General features: G+C 44.9%; 4 protein-coding genes across 7 annotated transcripts in view; all 4 read right to left on the bottom strand.

Annotated features, from left to right (window-relative positions):
* Positions 1-8190, bottom strand: part of PXK (PX domain containing serine/threonine kinase like) — a 33151-nt gene extending 24961 nt beyond the window's left edge. For all 4 annotated transcript variants that reach the window (XM_030956634.1, XM_030956635.1, XM_030956636.1 and 1 more), the window contains exon 1: positions 7969-8190. In XM_030956634.1, coding sequence (XP_030812494.1) covers positions 7969-8070 — 102 coding nt within the window. In that variant the 5' untranslated portion in view covers positions 8071-8190. The remainder of the gene's footprint in view (positions 1-7968) is intronic.
* Positions 8191-10423: 2233 nt separating this feature from the next.
* HTD2 (hydroxyacyl-thioester dehydratase type 2) lies at positions 10424-11076 on the bottom strand. The gene has a single exon (XM_030956478.1). The coding sequence runs from the start codon at positions 11056-11058 to the stop codon at positions 10531-10533; it is 528 nt and encodes a 175-aa protein (XP_030812338.1). The 5' UTR covers positions 11059-11076; the 3' UTR covers positions 10424-10530.
* Positions 10484-13644, bottom strand: RPP14 (ribonuclease P/MRP subunit p14). The gene is made up of 5 exons (XM_030956479.1): positions 13534-13644; positions 13251-13335; positions 12421-12497; positions 11764-11842; positions 10484-11137 (listed from the first exon to the last, which is right to left on the bottom strand). The coding sequence occupies exons 1-5, from the start codon at positions 13602-13604 to the stop codon at positions 11081-11083; spliced, it is 369 nt and encodes a 122-aa protein (XP_030812339.1). The 5' UTR covers positions 13605-13644; the 3' UTR covers positions 10484-11080.
* Positions 13645-15723: 2079 nt separating this feature from the next.
* Positions 15724-19914, bottom strand: part of PRKAR2A (protein kinase cAMP-dependent type II regulatory subunit alpha) — a 59174-nt gene continuing 54983 nt past the window's right edge. The window contains exons 10-11 of the mRNA XM_030956477.1: positions 19622-19760; positions 15724-19115 (exon numbers count right to left, since the gene is read on the bottom strand). Coding sequence (XP_030812337.1) covers positions 18982-19115; positions 19622-19760 — 273 coding nt within the window. The 3' untranslated portion in view covers positions 15724-18981. The remainder of the gene's footprint in view (positions 19116-19621; positions 19761-19914) is intronic.

Raw genomic sequence — 19914 nt, 5'->3', positions numbered from 1 at the left:
TCAGAGCTGGGTTTGCTCAGAGCATCCCTAACAGTTGCTCTGCTCTGCTTTCCCAGCATAGAAGACAAGGAGAGCTCCAGGAGCTTGCACACCTGTGGAGCACTCGAGTGGTTTAATTCAGTTACAGAAAAACACAGCAAATTGAAGATGTCACAAACCAAGACACATAACTGTTAAATTAGAACTAAAGTGTCTATTTTCAGAAAGTCAGCTTGACATGGTCCCTCCATATTCTTTCCTCTTACCCATTTGGAATCATAATTATGGTATCTTCCTGCAAAACAAGAACCCAAATCCTCATAACTAGTAACATAAATCCACAGAGCTGATAACATTTAACCAGTGTAGTTATCTTTGGAAACTGTGCGACAGAAATCAATTAATGGGACACCTGGAAACCCATATTCACCACTAACGTGGTTTTTCTTGTTTTGTGGCCATTGCTGCATTTTGGGAAGAGGCTACTTCACATACAGACAAAAAATTGCAGCAACTGCTTATTCATCAAGTCTCAAAGGAACATTGGCTGTTCCTCTGAAAAACCACACCAGTGATGATTCACCATGTGCAGTCATTCATCTTTTCTAGGATTTTGGAAGAAGCTGAGTTATTGCTCAATCCCTTGTAGCACTTGCTCTTTATCTTGTCATTTTCTATTGAGCACCAAGAAAATGCTCTAAGAGAGGCAGAACAAAAATTCACTAAACAACCATCAAAGCATCTTAATTGCACACAACCACTCTGGTCAACCCAGCCCTTCTGGAGACCCTCATGATAAACAACTTGGGACACAGAGCTCATTCCCACAGTAAGATTATATTTTTAAAAAAAAACATATTTGGACCGCAACTATTTTTCCCCACACTTACTTGAGCATTTTCCCATCCCATCCATATCTGCTTTTGTCACCTAATGCACTAATGAAGGTTCCTTTTTATGTCACAGGGTTTCCAACAGGAAAGAGAAGAGCAAACACTCTCCAGGTGTGGCCATGAGTTCTGTCTGTAAGGAAGAGCCAAGTCCCCACCACAGGCTCTCCATCAGCACTGACCCTAATGAATTATTGTCCAACTCAGCACCACCCTGTCAATACAACTAAGGAAAAAGCCTAAATAGTCTTCTGAGTTGGTTGAGGGCCTTTTTCCCCAAAGCTGGTAATAAGATTGAAAGTCAAACAGCAATAGTAGAAAGGCAGGATAAGAAATACAATCCCATTCCCAGTATCTGCCATGGCTACACATAATCAGCAGAGCACAGGATGCTGAGTTCCAGTGAGAAGCTGATACTTCCTATTCCCTCTGTGTGGCAACAAGCTTGTCCTGGGATTATAATTAGCACCACTGATATATGCTTCCCATAGGACCAGAGAAGAGCTTTCAACTCCTCAAGTCCAAATGCACAAAAGCCTTTATTTCTCTGCCAAATTCTGGTTTAGTTAGGAAAAAAACCTGAATTACAACAATCTTCTTCTGAGACAACCTGATAGTGGGACTGACACTGTGCCCATAGGAAATAAATGAAAGCACAAGGAAAACAGAGGCACACTCTGGATCATTTCTCTTTAGCAGCAGCATCAAATGTAGGAAAACAGGGTGGAAAAAAGAAAAAGCTAGTAATTACCAGAGTTCACTCCTGCAAACAATTTTAGGCATTAGCAACCAGGCTCAGGGAGGTCTATGTTAGGTACACTCATGTAGAAATTCCCATGGCATCTTTCACTCCTACATGAATAGCTCAGAATTTTTCCTATGACTCAGTTTACCAAATAACTTCAAAGGAGCCCTAACAGCTGCTGGTTGGGAAAGAAAGGTCTCAGCTTGCAGCAGAGAGATGACCTGCTGCTCTGCCTTGCCCATGGGCAGCAAGGTCACTGTCAGCAGGAGCCTCCAACAGGACAGGCCACAAAACCATTCCTAAAACACAAACCACACCTCCACAAACCATTCCTAAAACACAAACCACACCTCCACAAAACCATTCCTAAAACAACTTCCCTGGCTCCCTCCACACAGGTGAGATTTGTACAGCCACTGCTCTTCCTCTCAGTACTGCCAAACCACTTCATGACACAACCTTGAAATTCCTGCAGCAGCTCAAAATACATCTTAAAAGGTGCCAAGCAAAGCAGTTTTACCTATGGGATCATTTCCTGGCTGCTCCAATTAGTCAAAAAAAGCTGAAATGGGTGCTGGGAGGAGGAGGGAAAGATGTGTGACCCCAGTTGCACACTGTCATTTCCTAAAATCTTCTTCCTAGTACTACAGAGTTCTGGATACAGTTTCTGAAAAGGAATATTTTCCAAATAACCACATGGAGCAGCGACAACCACACTGCATTTCTCCAATCCTTTGCTGGTAACAGTTTCACACTCACTGCGTGGGATTAATGTTATCCTGAACTTACCCATTTTCAGGCAGAGCCAAGATTTAGGTGGTTTGGGTTTTTGGATTTTTTCCTCCCCAAAATTCATCAAGATTAGTCCCTGGTGCTCCAGCACTTATTAAAACGTTATCATCAGCAACTCAGAGCTACTCAGCAAAATTTTGCTAACATTCCTGGGCGAAAATTGCAGAGCAAAGCACTCCAAATATTTAACAATTGCTCTTTATCACCATTCCTGGTTTTCTCAAACAGGAAGCAAACAGGAAAGAAGGCTTTTGCAGAGACAAAATAGGAAAAAAAAAGTGGTGACTTAAGAAATTCTTATAATAAAATGTAGAGTCTCAACAATATTGGGAAATACATTCTTTTTCCCCAAGCAAATAGTCTCTAAATTTCCAGCTCAGGATAGTCAGTCTCTTTTTCCACAGATTTCTGCTTTACATCTGTTTAATCCAACAGGCTTGAAAAGCCAACCATTATAAAGATCCAGGTCACCTTCAGGTCACATCAACTAAAAGTTTGGAAGGGCTTTATTTTATAACCATTAAAGAGAGGAAAGCCTAATTAAGCATGAATACAATCCCTGCTTAAGTAGGCTGGATTGGAACAATTTCTAGTAAGAAGCTCTTTTAAATGTTTATTTAGAAAATCTCCCATGCGAAAAGCAGCAACAACATCAGGAGAGCTGCTCAGCCTCAGAGGCCTCTCTGTTACAGGGCACAGCATTTATTTGCTATTGCCCAACTGCCTTAAAGCCCATCTGAGGTAGGAGCAGCAGCAGTGGTTGGTGTTTTCCCTCTTTCTAAACAATTCAGGTGTGTGTCTGTGCTGCACCATCCACACTCTGTATCCTCCTGTAGTAATGAGTCAGCCATTCGGGAAGTGAAAGCTATGAACCAGGACAACTGCAGGGAAAAAACAGGACACACATCTACATGTAATGAAACTTAGTGAATGTGAAAAGCTTTGGAGAGAGATGAGAAATCACAGATTTTCAGTGCTCAGCATCACTGTGACCTTCACCAGAAAGGCAAATTACTCACTATTTACCAGGAAATACTCAGTAGCCAACAAACATATTTTAATTAGGGTTTACTAAAGTACAATATGGAAACTAATATTTTGACTACAGTCTTCACAGGACCTGCAAATGCAATACTAATTTATTAAGATCACCAGTGGAAACCGTAAGTGTGGAATATTTAAAATTAAATGTGATGGAAGAGCCATCTTTTGTGAGCTCAGGCTGGAGAAGAGGTGGGAGGTAATCGAGTTTACTGACTAAATCCAGGGGAGGAGCTGCATTTCTGAAACCCCAAACAAGTGAACTATGACAGTTCCCAGTGTAATGCCATGTCTATAAGTAACTTCATGTTTGTTTTTGTCCAAAATGAACACAGCCTTGAAAAGACTGAATTCTTTGTAAAGCAGATGTGCAAAATCTTTTACAAGCTTTTAAACTAAACTCTACAGTCCTAGAAATATGTGGCTCCATTTTTCTATTTGGAACAATAAAGGAAAAATAGAAATGCTTTTTCAATGTTTTTCTAATCTAACAGCTATGAGTGTCAACATTCATCATTGCTTAAAGAAAACTAAAAGCCCTGAAAGATTGTTAGGAGAGGGATTTATTTCAGCTGTTCATTTCCAAATGCCTTTAAGACAACAATGTACTGGATCAAAGCTGGCTGTTTCACTACTTCAATTTCAAAATATGAAACACATGAAAAAGGAAAATTACTTCAGAAAAGAATTGAGAAATGTTCAGAAGAATATGTACAAGTCACCGGTAGTTTTACTGCTGAACAGACTTGCAGGTACAGTTCTTAATAAGGAAAATGTCAGATTTTCATGGAAGAAAATAGCATCCTATTTTAAGGCTTAGAAAGAAACCACTATTAAATGGTGAACACACAGATGAAATATTGCAATATGAGGCAAGTTTAACAGCCAAAATTTATTAAAGCTTTAGTGCTGAAATTGCCTCTGTTGTCAGAACACAACATTTGGCATCAAGATGAGACACTTGCAAATGGCTCAGTATATTGGATGTAATCCTGATCCTATTAAAGTCAAGGAATGCAACAAAACTTCATTTTCTACAGAAGGGTTGGTACACAGACCTACAAAGGGACTGACTCATGGCTGTGGAAAGGTGCCCAACACAGCCCTGGAGTTACACAGTTCCTCTCCCCGATGCAGTGCTAGGGGCTGAAGCATAAAGAAAGAGACAAAATGAAACTGACTGGGCTTGCTCTAGTAATTTCAAATCCATTAGCTGAGATGCCACTGGAATGCACCTGCAATATGTATTTTTTTGGCTTTCAAAATGAAAAGGACTCCATAAACACCACGCTATAGAATTAATTGTATTTAAGTGCACATTCCAACAAAACTCAGACTGCTTGTAACACACTTAACCAGGGAAACAACTTCTGCAAACATAGAAAGGCATCATTTTCCCCTTCCAATTATGACTGGAAATAAATACACAGAAAGAAAACCTCAGTGAACAATTTCTTTGTTGCAATGCAAAACCATGGAGATTATGTTCCAGCTCAGATGTTCTAAGTCCAGCAAGAACTCCTGAGCTCTTCTGACTTGAACGAAGCAGGCTGAGCCTGTGAGCCTATCAGGTAATTTGGCAGTTGGCTCGATAACAATCTAAAAACTCATTTATGGGGGGGTTAACATACTCTTACTAAGCAAAAAGTGCAAATCCTCAGAAGTCCATTTTCAATAGTAGCTTAATCCTTTCTGAGGCTTCTGGAGAATTCAGGTAAGAACATAGTAGTCTCAGGTTTTGTTTTCAGTTTTGTTTCTTTTAGTTTCACCTTCAGCCTCAGGAAACAGAAACTCAGCCTCTGCCAAGTACAGCCCTTGATTCAATGCTATGAAGTTTACACTTACCCAGTCTGTTGTACTAAATTTAAATTAACAGAAACTGCTTAGAACAATACACAAGCAAACTATTCATTAGACACAAGCTTTGGTCTTCTGTGTGATATTTCACCATGTCTACAGAGCTTTTCCTGAAATTCTTCACCTTTTCCTTAGCTGTTTTTTCAGAAGCTGGCTATTTTCAGCACCAACAGAAGGTTTACATAATTAGTAGTTCAGTTGCCATGTTAAAGTTGCACCTAAACCCAGCCTAAGCCATCTTCATATGAGTGCTTTTAGAAGCTATGATCTACAGGAAAAAAAATACAAACCCAAGTTTAAAACAACTCTTTCAACACTAAACAACATTTTAAAATCTTAATATATAATGCTGACAAAAGAATAAAAAAATGTTCATGGCTGCCTTTGCTTTAGAACAGGCCTAGTTCTCCAAACATTAGTTTGGGATAAAAGATTTTATAGATCTACATCCTTTGAAGATACCACTTTGAGTTGGAATGAAGAACAAAACTGAAAAGCATTCATATAATGAAAATCTATTTTCTTCTAGCTATAATCTAACAAAATAAAATACAGTTTTCAGGTCCCACAAAAGCACTTCAACCCTTATTTCTTAGAAGGGCTTCATTTACACACCTCTTCAGAGACAAGGATTTATTTCTGTGGCTTATTTTGAATCAGGAAAGTTCAAGTCAGGGACAGCATCACCCACCAATAAACAAGCTATTCAGACACCAGGGACATAAGATGAAGTATCTGAAATGACAGAATAGTCCACTTACATCAAATAAGAAACCAAGTCTCTGTTAATGGCTTCCTGTATTTTGTTATCCCACACTGGCTCTGTATAAACCATCTGTGCTACACACACTTCAAGCCATCTTTCAGCTATCAACAGGGCTTCTGCAGTAAAACAAACAATTACTAATAGATGTATCTTAGAGACAGATTTTAACTCAAAAGGCACGGTGCTCCAGCATTCTGTTATTAAGAAAAGATCAGAAGAAAACAGCAGAGAATTTTCCTGCACAACTGTTAGTAACAGAATACAGAGATGAAAGACGGGGCTATCGCACTCCCTCACGCAAGATGACACAAGAAGAGTCTGGATTGCAAAAGTTCTTCCAAGAGATCATTCTAAAAGAATCTTGTGACTTTTCCTTTTCCAACCAGAATCATGCAAACCAAAGGAAAGAACACAAAACACTATTGTCATTTGCACTAACAAAAAAGCATAATAAGGAAACAAGCTACTAACGAAACATAATCTGGTCTGCTGGGGAGTATTAGGAGTTACACAACTTCTCACAGGACTTGGCACACCCATCCTTCAGCTATTGAATCAGGTAGAAAGCATCACATTTGCCAGGAAATAAACCTCTTTAGTCTTACTTATAAGAAGAGGAATTACACCAATTGAGAGCCACAGCCCGCTGGATTCACAAGACCTCCTAGACAATTTCTCATAGGTAACTTCTGTTCAGAGAAAGACTGGAACGTCAATAAATGTGAGTTCCTCAGACAAAAAATAAACCACTTCTTAGTGTGAATTATTTATATGAAGAATATATAATAAGACAGTCTGTAAATTAGTTGTGTACCCCACGGTGAACCTGCAGTTATTGTCGTTCAGGTTAAGGGTATGCAACAGATGCAAGGAACCAGGAAGCAATCCATAATGCAGGAATCAGAGCTCGGTAAGGGACATAAGGAAACCCTCTCTCCATTTAAAGCAAGCTCCCAACTGGAGTACCTGCTGCTGAGCTACCTCTGGCCTCCTCTCCAGCATCCCTGCTCTCAGCTAATTACAGCCAGTCCTCTGATTCATGCTACTGCTTGGTCATACTATAATGAAACCTGGTTTTCAAAGTGGAAAATAACTGCAAACAGGACATTACAGAATTTTGATTATTGCTGCATGCTCAAAGACAGTTCTTATGGAAGCACTGTGCATGTGTCCTAGGCATCCCAAAAGAATTAATCCGTGACACCCAAGTCACGGCAGGGTTTGTCCTGCTGAGTGCCACCGCTCCCAGAGCTAAGAACCGGGGCTGGGGCTGCGGGGTCTCTGCGGTTCGCAGGCTCCGCTCGGCCCCACGGCAGGACCCGGAGCCGAATGCAGCCCGTTCACGTGTAACTCCATCACCGCCACCGGAACGCGGCACGCAGAGCCCATCTCTGCTCCACGGGCTGCACACCCCGAGGGAAGCAGGAATCACAGTAACCCACAGGCCCGCTCCGAGCGGCCGCGGGGCAGCAGAACCCCGCAGAGCCCCCGCAGAGCCCCCGGTCCCTCCCGGAGGTGCTGCCGGCTGTCCCCGGGAGCCCCGCGGGCAGAGAGGGGGCGAAGGAGCCGGACTAGCAGCGGCACCGCAGCTCCTCACTGCAGGGCTCCGGGGCGCTGGGAGCCGCGCTGCAGGGTCGCGGCCCCGCCGCCGCCCGCACCGCTCCCGCTCGCCCCCAGCGCACCCCGCAGTGCCCCGCCGCAGCCGCCGCCTCCCGCCACCGCCGGCCCCGCTGCCGCGGGCTCGGCTCAGGCCCCCGCCCAGCCCCGCTCCCGCCGTGCCCCGGCCGGCCCCGCGGACCCCGAGCACCCCCCGGAGCCCCCCGTTACCGGCTCCCTCCATTCCCTCCCCCGCCCCGGCCGCTCCCGCCTGCCCCCGCGGCCCGGCCTGCCCCGCTCACCGTGTGCGAGTGCAGGCTCTGGCTCGCCTCGATCTGCGCTGTCAGCGGCACCGTGTCGTCCAGCAGCACCTTGCCGGCCGGCGGCTTCTCCATGAAGGCCATAGCGGAGCTGGGAGCGGAGAACCGGCGCCGCCAACCCGCTTCCCGGGGCAGCTCCCGGCGCGGCCGCCGCTGTCAACACGGCAGCGCCGCCGCCGCCGCGGGGCCTTAGCGCCGCCGCCCGCCGCTGCCACCGCCCGCCGCAAGGGGGCGCCGCGGCCGCCGCTCCGCGCGGGTCCCGCCCCGGGAGCGCGGGACAGGGAGAGATGGGGGACAGGGAGGGACGGGGGACATGGAGAGATGGGGGAAACACGGAGAGATGGGGAAACACGGAGAGATGGGGGAAACACGGAGAGATCGGGGACAGGGAGAGATGGGGGACACGGAGAGATGGGGGACAGGGAGGGACGGGGGACATGGAGAGATGGGGGACACGGAGAGATGGGGGAAACACGGAGAGATCGGGGACAGGGAGGGGGGTTCGGCTGGGGGACAGTGGGGATGGGGGACACGTGGAGTCGTGTTCGTTGAAGGGGGCCGGAGGGGGAGGCCATGAGAGCAGGCGGGTCACGCCGCCGCCCAAGCCTCCCGTTCCTGGTGCCCCCGGTAGCACCGACAGCGGCAACAGCAGCTGCAGCCCCAGGGGAATTAGTCCTGAGACACTGCTGGTCCTCCCAAAGAGACCAAGAAAATTATAAGGGCACTTGCTGCTCTTTACCTCTCAGGGGGTTTTGTGTTAATAAAATAATCAGAACATCCTGTATCTTTTACTCAATTTCTAGAATTTAGGCTTTGGAGTTGATCTTTTGTGGGGTTTTGGTTTCTGGTTTGGTTGTTTTTCAAAACACAGTTTTAAAGTTGTTAACAAGTGAATTCCTCAACATGACTTTGATTGCAGCAGCATAAGAAACTTTCTATTTGAATACTGCTTAGTGCTTGAAAACCTACAAGTTGGGCACCTGTCTGCATTTCCTCTTTTTACACCATACACAGGAATTACTCTCACTTTAAGATGTTGTAAGACTGCAGAGCTGGGGTTTGTCATACACCTGGAGCAGCTGTCATGAACAGCTTCATCTCTCTGTCTTGCAGCTCCATGATGAGAGGAAAATGGGCTGTGTTGCTGTGGTTCAGCAGCCAGGCTGGAACAGCAACCCCAAGTCCCCAAACTACTGCTCCTGCAGTGACCCAGGAGGTCAGGCACAGATCTGATTCATTTTGTTAATAGGCCTTAACAAGACAACTTCCCACCTGGAGAGGCAGGGGAAGGAGGGGTCTGCTTGGATGAAGTGCTTTGTCCAGCAAAAGCCACTGACAGGCAGTGACCTGAGGCAGAAGGAAAGGAAACTTGAAGTGAAACAGTTCCTACACACAAGAGATAAGGAAAGCTCTTCCTAATTACTGCTTCCGGGTTGCAAACAGGTCAAACTCCAAGCTTTGGAAGGAGAAGGCATGGAGTCAAACACCTGAAACATTACCCCTTCCTCTGCTCCAGTGTGACTAACACCTGGGGTTAGAGTGCAGCACACTCTGGCAGTGCAGCTGTTTTACCAGCAGCTTTCATCACAGGCTGAGGAGAAACTCTCTTTTCTTAGCAGACAACTTCTGAGGTTATTTGCAGTCAAGGAAAGTTTCAAATGCATTTCTGCTGCAGAGAAGACAGGGGGATAACAGACACTTTGCCAGAAAGTTATATGAGCCACCACGTGGAGGCCTTACTCCTGATGGCCTCAATCCTTCCTAAAAGTTCCTTAGTATATAACAATCTTATGCCAGTACTAAAATAATTTTACCCAGATGATTTACTAATGAATTTGCCAGAAATCTACTCTACCAAGGTACTTTCAGTGGACAAAGGGAAATCCATGTTCACACATTCAAGCAAAGAGAGAGAAGCCGCAGTCAGTACTCAAATCATCTGCCCTTGCTTGTCTTGCCCTCAGGAGCACAAATACAGTAAGTACAAGTTGTGACAATATATATTTCTAAAGCCTCCTTCACTCTTTCTAGGAGGCAAGTTTCAGAAGAAACACCAGCTGGATGTGCCATGCAGATTACAACACATCTTGCAGTACATGTGTGTCAGCACCTCCACTTCTGTTCCCATTTTGAACACAGCACTATCCCCTTCCCAGTGCTTGTTGGCAGTACAGCTGTACAGAAGGAACAAGTTTTAACTGAACTTTGCTGGTGTGGACTGCAATTTTACCAGAAAGAACAGCCTCAGTGTGAGCCCCACCAGTCCAAACTTCCCACTGTGGCAGCACAAAGGCTTCTCTGAATGTGCCACTTTGTCACAGCAAGTGCCTAGTTCACCTTGGCAGAGAAACCCATCATGGTGAAAAAAGGAAAAGCTCTAATTTCAATGCAGTTCTAGTAAGGTTAAGTTTGTGCACTTTCAGACATTTTGAAAGGCTTTTGTTGCAAATTTACTGGTTTTAGTGATGTCACATAAAAAGAGACTCAAAACTAAGTGTACATTGGTTCTGGCCTTTATGCTGAAGTTGCACATGATGAACAGTTCTAACTCTCTGGCACCATAACTTTCACCATCCCTTCCATAACAGTTTTCCCACTTTCTCTGACCTGACATGATACAGAAATGTGTGCAACAGAACCCTTCAGTCGTTTCACTTCTGCTGCAGCTGTGACTTCTTCACCAACATACAAAGGAGCTGGAAAACGAATCTCCTGGGAAAGAAATATACATCCTTGACCAGGCATTTTGGTACCCAGAACTGCAGAAATAAGTCCATTGATCAGAACTCCATGGACAACAGTTCTCCCGAACCTAGACTTCTTTGCAAACTCTTCATTTAAATGCAAAGGATTTGTGTCACCTGTTAAATAAGAAAAAGTAACTACATCATTCTGTGTAAAAGCCTTGCTAAGTTCAGCTTTGTCTCCAACTTTTATGTGTAAGTTCTGAAATGTAGGATGTCCAAGCAATGAGCTGATAAACATTGGCTTTGTCAAGGCTGTTTGTTGGAAAATCCTTCCAGAAATTCCACGCCTGAAGGGCCACAACATTTCCAGGAACTTCTCCTGCATGCAGCTGAACCAACAATTGCCTTCAGTCCAAGACTAATTCTCTACTGTTGCCGGATAACGCAAGTAGAAACGGAGATGTCTGGTTTGGGGAAAGAAAAAACAAACAAGAACTGAAAAAAACCCACCATCAAATGCTCTCAAAGTTGAAAATACTTCAATTTTCCTTTCAAATGATAAATTAAAAACTTAGAGCTATGCCTGAGCAGCCTTTTGTCCAGCCATGGCTTCAGAAACAATGAGTTCTCAGAACTCATTTTATTAAGCAGCATCCTCTGGAAAAAAATAAGCTCTGGAAGTGCACGTTCATACATGCATTGTTAAACAAGACCAACTGACAGTAACCATTAGAAAGGCAGAAAGTGGAGTAGGGAAAATAAAACCTGGACCAAGATGTGGGTCGTGAACACCACTTGCCAGAAATTATTTTCTTGCAGGCGTATTAATGACATCAGGACTTGTCACTGGACTGAAACCATGGAGTTATGAGACAGTCACTGCTGTCACATTGTACAGGACTCATTTTAAGATGAGAACTGCTCAAACATGGGTCCACAGACCTGCACTGAAAGGCACTTCATCCCCCAAACAAGGCATTTTGGCATCTAGGCCATCTTTCTATGAAAAGGCAGTAGGTTTAGGCAGCCTGCCAAGCTTAGAGCCAGAGCTGACACCTGGGGGAAGGCACCCAGCCCCACAGGGCTTTACCTGCAGCACTCGGAAGGCACACCTCCTGTTCTGGTAGAAGCCCAGCAAGGTTAGAGCACTCCACAGCTTGACAAGGCCACTAAATAAAAAGAAAACAAAATATATTAATAAAATTTGGAGTTTTCTGTTTTCCTGCAGCATAGACATCTCAAATAGAAAGTATGTTATGCAAGGAATAACAAACCCTTAACAGTTTAACAGCAGGTAATTTCACTAAAGAGTTCTAGCAGCAAAACTGCATCTTGAAGGATTATTGCAGTGGCTGCAGTCTTTGACACAGAGACTGCAACCTCAAGTTCACTTTACCAGAACTGTTCTTGTTCTCAATGTGCATTAAAGTTCATTCTTCACCCAAATCACCTGCAGTTGTCATCACCATTTAGAGTAACTGTTCTCATCTTTACTACAGAAAGAGATTTAAAACCACTACCTCAGCAATGCTTACTTCCTTTCTTAAAACCATTAAAATCATTCTGGCTTAAAGCAGGAATAATGTACTGATGCACAAAGTTTCCAAGACTCCGTGATTATTTTCTGCATGCTGCATGAAAGTATCTGCAAGTTAGGCTTAATTCTTCACAGGTCATTCTTAGTTTAAGAGTTCTATTTTCTTACGAAAAATATTTTCATGGCATGGAAGCACAGACTGCACCTTACCTGCTAATGACTCTTAATATGGCAGACAGAGTTTTTTCCTCATATGTTAAGACATCAACAGGCAAAGCTGCTCCAACCTATGAAAACAAATGTTTAGTATCACTCTATGTTTTTATCGTGGTTTATAAGCAATTGATTTAACTCCCAGCACGTTACATCATTAAAGGTGTTATAGTTATGCTCAAATCTCACACAAGTGTTTCAGTGACAACATCACTGGGTTTTAAACAACACCCTTCCTCTCAGAGTTCTTTAGAAACCACTTTCATTCCCACATTACAGCCAGAGAAACACAGACCAAGAGGTGATGTGATCTGCTTAAAATCAGCCAGGAAAAGAGTAAACAGAGCAAAAACAGCACTGTGGACTTTCCCATCCAAAAGCTGTTCCCTTCCCACAGTTCTCTTTTTAAAGCCTCTCTACAGCAAAAGCATCAATACCTCAAATTCTAAAAACAAGTATCAAAGAACGGTTTGAGCTGGAAAGGACCTTAGAGTACATCCAGCTCCCCTGCCATGGTCGGAGGTACCTTCCACCGGAGCAGGCTGCTCCAAGCCCGGTCCAACCGGACCCTGAGCGCTGCTCGGGATGGCTGCGGGCACCGAACTGAACCGCACAGCTCCATCGGGAGCGACTCGGGAGGGCTGCCTGGTCACCGGGAACCGGCGGGTCAAACCCGGCCCACCCACCCCGGCCCGCCTGCTCGGACACTGCTCCGCAGCCTGGGCTGTTCCAGGGGACAGCACCGCGTTCCCGCAAGGTTCTCCCGGCCCAGCCCGGAGCCGCCAGCCGCGGACAGGCCGCAGTCCCAGTCCCGGTGCCGGTCCCACCTCTCCGTGCAGCTCCCTCAGCGCCGTCACCACGAGCTGCTTGAACTGCGCGGCGTTCGGCCGGGCCCCGCCGTCGGGCAGCTCCCTGCGGGAAGGAGAGCGCAGAGGTCAGGAGGGGCCAGGAAGGCTCTGAGGAGGTCTCGGGGGTCCCGGCTCCGGGGATCCCGGTTCGGGGGGGTCCCTATTCGGGGGGTCCCGGATCTGGGGTCTCAGCTCGGGAGTCCCGGTTCGGGGGTCCCGGCTCGGGGGGTCCCGGTTCGGGGGTCCCGGGGTTGCCGCTCACAGGCGCACGCGCAGATAGTGATGCTCGGCCGCGCTCCGCAGCACGCGCCGCTCGAACGCGGCCGCCGCCATTCCCCGCCCCGCCGGGCCACGCGCGCCGCCCGCCCGCCCCTTCTACGGCGGCCGTGCGGGGTCACTGTCGCCATGGCAACCGCGCGGTGCCTCCGGTGTCGCCGTGGCCCGGCCCAGGCCCGCAGCCGTGCCCGCGGCACCGAGTCCCGCGCCAGAACGCGCCGTGCGGATGGAGGAGAGCCAGAGCAGTGTCTGAGGCTGAGACGAATCTCTGGGAAGCGGCGGGAACAGACCAAGCGCGGCATGCAAGGCTTTAGCTTCGCGAAGGCAAACACGGAGCGCCGCGCCACAAGCGTGCGACTGCAGGCGGGCACGGAAACGCGGCTGCGCTGGGCCTCCGAGCTAAGGGGCTGCTCCCGAGACAGCTCCTGGTAAAGGTTACAAACACTGAGGAGACTCTGCTGCCCCAGCCTCAGATTTGCAGGGACACACAGCTGAAACGAACTGGAAAGTGCACATAACGAGCCTGGCAGCCTGTCTGCACTCACCAGTCAACAGCTAATTGAGGTGATAACACAATTTTAGTATCTTGTACCTGCTCTAAAGATTGGCATGAAATGTATCCTTACCACAGAAACAGCAGAAAGGATGGAAGTACGTTTGCTCTGCTGAAATAATTAAACATTATCCTCAAAAGAACTTCACAGAATCTCTCTTCTTTTACCAGAAGTTTTATCCAGGAATAAACACCGACCCCAGCAGAGCAGCCAGCAGAGCAGAGCAGCCCAATGTACATCCAGCAGGCTTGAGTCAAGGCCCAGCTCACAGGACACCTTTTGCTGCACCTTCACACGGATCAGTCTGTGCAAAGCTCCTGCATTATTCCAGCAGAGCTTCCTCAAGCTTAGCACCACAATCCACCTGAGCTCTGCTCCACGGATGACTTAAAAAAGGTACATAAACTGCCAAACGTTCAGAAACAAAACTTCAGCAAAAGCAAATATAATTTCACATCTACCAAAGTACTTTTCAGGTTGTTAGTTAGGTTAAAGAAAAGGCAGTTTGCCACGAAGTTTAGTAGCTGTAAGTGTAGGCTAACAAGATACCTTCAGGAATACTGTGTTTCTCCTGGGAATTGAGAAGCAGTTATTGCAGTGCTCAATAAATCACTTCCACAATAATTTGGCAGAATTATCAGAGCAGCCAGTTTTACTGGGACCAACACTACCTACAGAAGTTTGTATTACTTTTAAGATATTAGTAAAATTTCATCACCAAGCAGCCAAACTTGGAGGCCAGGTGCTGTATAAAATGTATTTTTGTTATTGCAGTGGGGCAGGTGCTGCAAGAGGAACTCACTCAGGCACTCCCAGGGCATCCAGGGAGCTGCTGGAAGGCTGGGGCTGTGTCAGCTGCAGCGAGTCAATAACGAAGACACACAGGACTGTACAGGAATGCTGGACACAACAGGTCAGTTTTTTATTAACCAAAAGTGAAGCTGAACCCCAGAGTGGTTTAACTTGTTAAAACCATATGTTTATATGGCAGATATTTTTCTTTCATGTTCAACACTACAGTGCAAGAATCAAACTTCGCAGCTGTTCATCCTTTGAGAATCAAGTAGTAAAATGAATTAAAATAAGGGTCCCTCAATGAATCAATTAAAAAAAACCCATTTAACTCAAAAGAACAGACCAATTTTAAGAACGGTCTTATTAAATTCTCCCAAGTGAAAGACCTTTAAAAGCACTTGGAGCCTTGAGGTAGCAACTTTATGCAGAATTTAATTCCCCTCCTGCCCCACAGAGGAAAATTAGTAGCGCATTATTAGCTCCAGCCAGCTAAGCTGTGTTGAGTGTCTCCTGTGAGGTGACTTTCTCTTGCCTCTTGAAAGAGCAGTGTAGTGCTGCAGAGCACCAGGAGGAAATCCACAGGGAAGGCCTCTTGAAATAAAATTTATGGTTTGAAAGAAGTTGAAAAGATCAGCAACGACTGTAACAACAAAAATTATCTGAAGTGAAAAAACCCAACGTGTATTTTGGCAAGACTAGTTTACAAATACAAGTCAAGAACAAGAGTCTGCTTTCAGCAAAAGAAAGAAAGAATGGAAGTGACATTCAAAGGGGGTTCAGGGTTTTTTGCCCTCTGTGCAAAATTGCACTTTGTTTTCAAAGTTTTATTTTAAGTTTTGCACTTTTTTTTCTAAGGGAGCACTTCCACACTTTTTTGTTCTTTTACATTGTTAAACCTGTGCTGTGACATTAGACAGAAATACCAAGTGTCAGAATATTTAACCACTGAAAGCTCCTCTCACTGACTTCACAACAATCACAAGCAGGGAATCACAAACAGGAGATGTCTTCCTCTAAGCCTCGAAAACATGATCCTCTGTGCCCACTTTGCTGCTGAGTTGTTTTATTAAAAACTAAATCTCTCTTCACTGCCAATTTCAGAGACTCAGTGGCAGATTTACTGAACACTGAGTGGTAACAAAACACCTGGGCTTATTCTCATTGCCACAACTGCAATGAACAGTGTGCAAAGGAATGAGCTGAGATACAGGGATGGGGCAGATGGTCACAAACAGGTGCTGTACTTGCTCCCTGGACTCAGTATCAGCACTTGCACATTGCCCACTTTTGCTCACTGCTGGTGCTCTAACCAGATTCCTGGCAATACTGAGTATCTTACTAAAGAAGCTTTCTTTCCACTACCTTCATGCTCCAAAACTGTACAAACAGGTTGGTTAAACCAGACCAAACTAATCAGGCACATTGCACATTATAGCTCTCAAATGGATGAGCCTTCTTAGCAGCTCATTCTCTTTCAGCTCAAAGCCAGCTGCCTCTCTACACCACAGAATGATGCTGCACAGAGCCTGGGTACAGGATGGCACTGCCCAGTTTGCCATTGCTCCAGGGAGCCCAGAGAAAGGTAAAACTTCAAAAGCTTGTTCTTGTTCACATGGGATCCCAATATTTTGATTTTATAGTCCTGTCTTTTCCTTTGAGTTTGAGAAACCATCGAATTCTGCCTTCGAGGCAGAAATATCTCAAGAATCTGACATCAACCTTGCCTGGGTTTTGGTTAAGCTTTAACAACTGCCAGTGTTTGCCTGTGCTGAGGTTACAGCCCTGTCCTGCACAGAACCAAAGGCATTACAGAATCCATCTGTAAGGCAGCCCAACCTGCCAGGCTCCTCTGGATAAAGGAGAGGACATTCTGCCTGGGAGCAACAAAGGCCAGCTGGTGATTATTCACAGCAAGTTTCTCTTTTGCTCACATGACAGTTTAGGCAGCACAGAAATGCAGGCTGGTTTAGAGACCAGTTCCTGTTTGGTTCACAGGACAGTCATGAGCTGGCTTCAGAAACTCTCTTTGTCATGGAGCCCCAAGTATCTTAAAGTTATATCTGCTATCACTGCAAGGAGCTGATGAGTTGGTTTACTTTTTTCTTCTTTTTTTTTGTTGGTTTGGTTTGGGTTTTGTTTGGTTTTTTCAATTCTGTGATGAAAACAATTATTTTTCTCTTTGGTCTTAAACCTTGGAAGCATGAGTGAAGAGTACCTGCTGCTTCTTTGGCTGTAACTTATGACAAAGAAACAGCCCAGGAAAGCAAGTGAAATTCACTGTTCTAAAATACATGCAGCTAGAACAGCCACTAGACATCACGACCAGAACTTTAATAATATGGAAACACCAAGTTCAGTGGTGTCCATTACAAATCATTTGCATTATATAAAAATATTACTGCAATTACAGTAACTGGACAACAGTCATTCAAATTTATCAACTTTCCATCTTACTCATATTGCAGGAAATGGGAGGAGCTCATCCACTATGGGGAAAAAACTGTCCAGAAATCAACTTAGAGTTGCTGCTAAGCATCTCATGCCTTAGAGAAATGTCCACTGTGATAACTAAAAGCAGGAATTCAAGATTAGCATCCTTCCATTCTTGCTTACATGGCCATGAATAAAAAGAGCAAGTTCTGTTACACTAGTATTCACTATTAAAATTTTATAACCCCATAAAACACCAATATGCTTTGCATGAGCTGTGGAAGAATGCAAACTCAAAGGGTCACTAGATTTATTACCTCCAAATTCAATGTCTTAATATATATAGTCTGTTTGAACACCATAAAAATGTCCTTCTCATGGTCTGATTCTTATTTAGATAATACCCTGATAAAATCTCAGCCATATGCCAATTAAGGTCCTTAAAGCTATAGAAACAGAATCTACCTAATAAATGCTGCAAATTTAACAGGTATTTTAGATAAACATCATTAGCTTAGTTATCACCTAAACCAAAAAGACTCCTCAAACACACCAACTGCTAGTTAGCAAAGACATTTGCTTTACAAAGTCAAATGTTGCCAACTTTTGAAAAGTTTAGCAAATCAACGTGGTATTTGGAAGCATTCAAGTGTCTAATGAAGTTAAAATACTGTGAAATGTTAGGACTAGGGGAAGCTCCTGTAAACAAGTACAGAAGTAGTCTTCATTTAAATTACAAAACATTCACCTCCTTAAAAAGCTTTAAAAGTGACCCAGTCAACAACTGCACCCTGGGAAATGTAGCAGTATAAAGGATCTCTGTAAGCAAGAGAAGGTCATATATTGTTATCTCACCACCATAAAATGTACTCAGTGTCAGGAACAAGGAGCAAATTTGGGGAGATGACAATTATGACACTTTCAGGCCATTTGATCTGAACCACTGCACTTTGTTGGACAGCATAGAGTAAACCAATTTTCTTTGCTGCTCAGAAAACACTTAAAATACGTTTTCTGCATCTGGTTGCTAAGCAGACTCTCCCATGTCCCCAGCTCAGTTTACTTGGTTTAAAGAGTTCTCTATATTTATTACCTGCTGCTTTCAGCAGGTGGACCAAACTTCAGTGCCATCTTATTCATTGGCTCCATTGATACTTTAACTTCAAACCCAGATGCTACAATTAAAAGCAAATTTGACATTGTGTAAGGAAAGCGTCAGATGAAGGTAATCAGCCCATAAAAGGCTTGTATTCCACAGGCTGCCTCTGCAGAACAGGCAACCTCCCACTACAGCATCTGAAGGGACAATTTACCCCAACAGTGACACCCAGAAGGAAGGAGGCTCCTATGTCTTGCACACTTTGGGTTTCGTATCAGGCACTTGAACTGTTGGACAGACGCCATTCTGAACCAAGTAAGTGAACATAGGGTTAGAATCATCTTTAATCTAGGCCTAATAATGAAGTATCAGCAGCAAAGTGGAGGCAGGGAGGAGTGAGCAATCCATCTGTGCTGAGACTTGTTTATGGTTTCTAAAATGCCCAAGAAAACAGCAGCAGTAACTGTTCCGTAGTGTCCGTTGTCCTTGTGAGTTGTGTTGCTGATAGGAGGCTTTTCTGTGTCTTGAACTAAGAAGGCATTGAGGTACCCTGTGCCTAATTCCCTGGATCCATCAGGTCCATGCTAGAGCCAAACATTGCCACCAGTTGCTCCTCGTAATGTGTTATATTCCTCTTCATAATGTCCATGCAGGGTCCAAGCAACCTCTCAAATGCTTGCACATCCATGACTGTAATGGAACAGAGATGAAAACAAGACTGTTTGTCAAAAAGGACACCAAATACCAATCTGCTTTTTGAACTCAGAACACAGACCTTCAGTTCAACCCACTTAGGGCTGATGCTTCAAAAGAAACCACAGAAACAGAAATCATGTTTCTGATTTCTCTCTGTACTGTTATTTGGTGAAACAAACTAATGAAATACAAACCTGATCTCAAGGATAAACACAGAAGGCAAATACACCCCATAGTGGTATTAAAACATGACCTGAAGACTGTGTGACAAACAAGTTCAGGCCACACACACAGAAAACAGAAAATCAGCCATGAGGAAGCAGCAGTGCTTCTCCAGCTTCCACCTGGAGCTCCCCTCCAGCCCATGCTCCCAGCTTCTGGAATCTGACTGCCAGTTATCAAAAGGTTGCTGGGTTTTGGATGGCTGCTCACTCAAGCATGGTCCATGAGACAAGCAAAGAACAGAAAAGGATGACCAGAAACTCAGACCATCCGCTTACCTAAACATTTGACCTCCCCAACAGCATAGGCAGAGGCTGCCCTGGGTTTGTTGGTAACAAGTGCAAGCTCTCCAAAGTACTGCCCTCTGTGACACCGGGCAATCTCCACCTCTTGATTGGCTTCTTTACTCGTCATGGTCTGTCAAACAGTGCAGTTGCATTATTTGCACACAGCTCTGTCCTTGTACAAGCCTACAGTTAATAACCCCAGACACTTTACACCTGTGAAAGCTCCTTGGTTTCAGGCTCTCAAACTAGTGACTCCCAAGTCATGGTAGAACACCTCAACACCA

The sequence above is a fragment of the Camarhynchus parvulus genome, chromosome 12 (genome assembly GCF_901933205.1).
Source record: "Camarhynchus parvulus chromosome 12, STF_HiC, whole genome shotgun sequence".
In the NCBI taxonomy this organism is placed as follows: Eukaryota; Metazoa; Chordata; class Aves; order Passeriformes; family Thraupidae; genus Camarhynchus; species Camarhynchus parvulus.
The sequence above is the reverse complement of the archived record's forward strand: the minus strand, read 5'-3'. Positions and strand labels throughout refer to the sequence as shown.

Bases quoted from the DNA above. Each gene is read 5' to 3' on its own strand.
- HTD2 (XM_030956478.1), bottom strand. From the start codon at position 11,058: ATGCAGGAGAAGTTCCTGGAAATGTTGTGGCCCTTCAGGCGTGGAATT.
- RPP14 (XM_030956479.1), bottom strand. From the start codon at position 13,604: ATGGCGGCGGCCGCGTTCGAGCGGCGCGTGCTGCGGAGCGCGGCCGAG. The intron at 13,336-13,533 runs GTGAGCGGCAAC...TCCTTCCCGCAG, and splicing joins CACTATCTGCGCGTGCGCCT to GGAGCTGCCCGACGGCGGGG. The intron at 12,498-13,250 runs GTGGGACCGGCA...TTGTTTTCATAG, and splicing joins TGAGGGAGCTGCACGGAGAG to GTTGGAGCAGCTTTGCCTGT.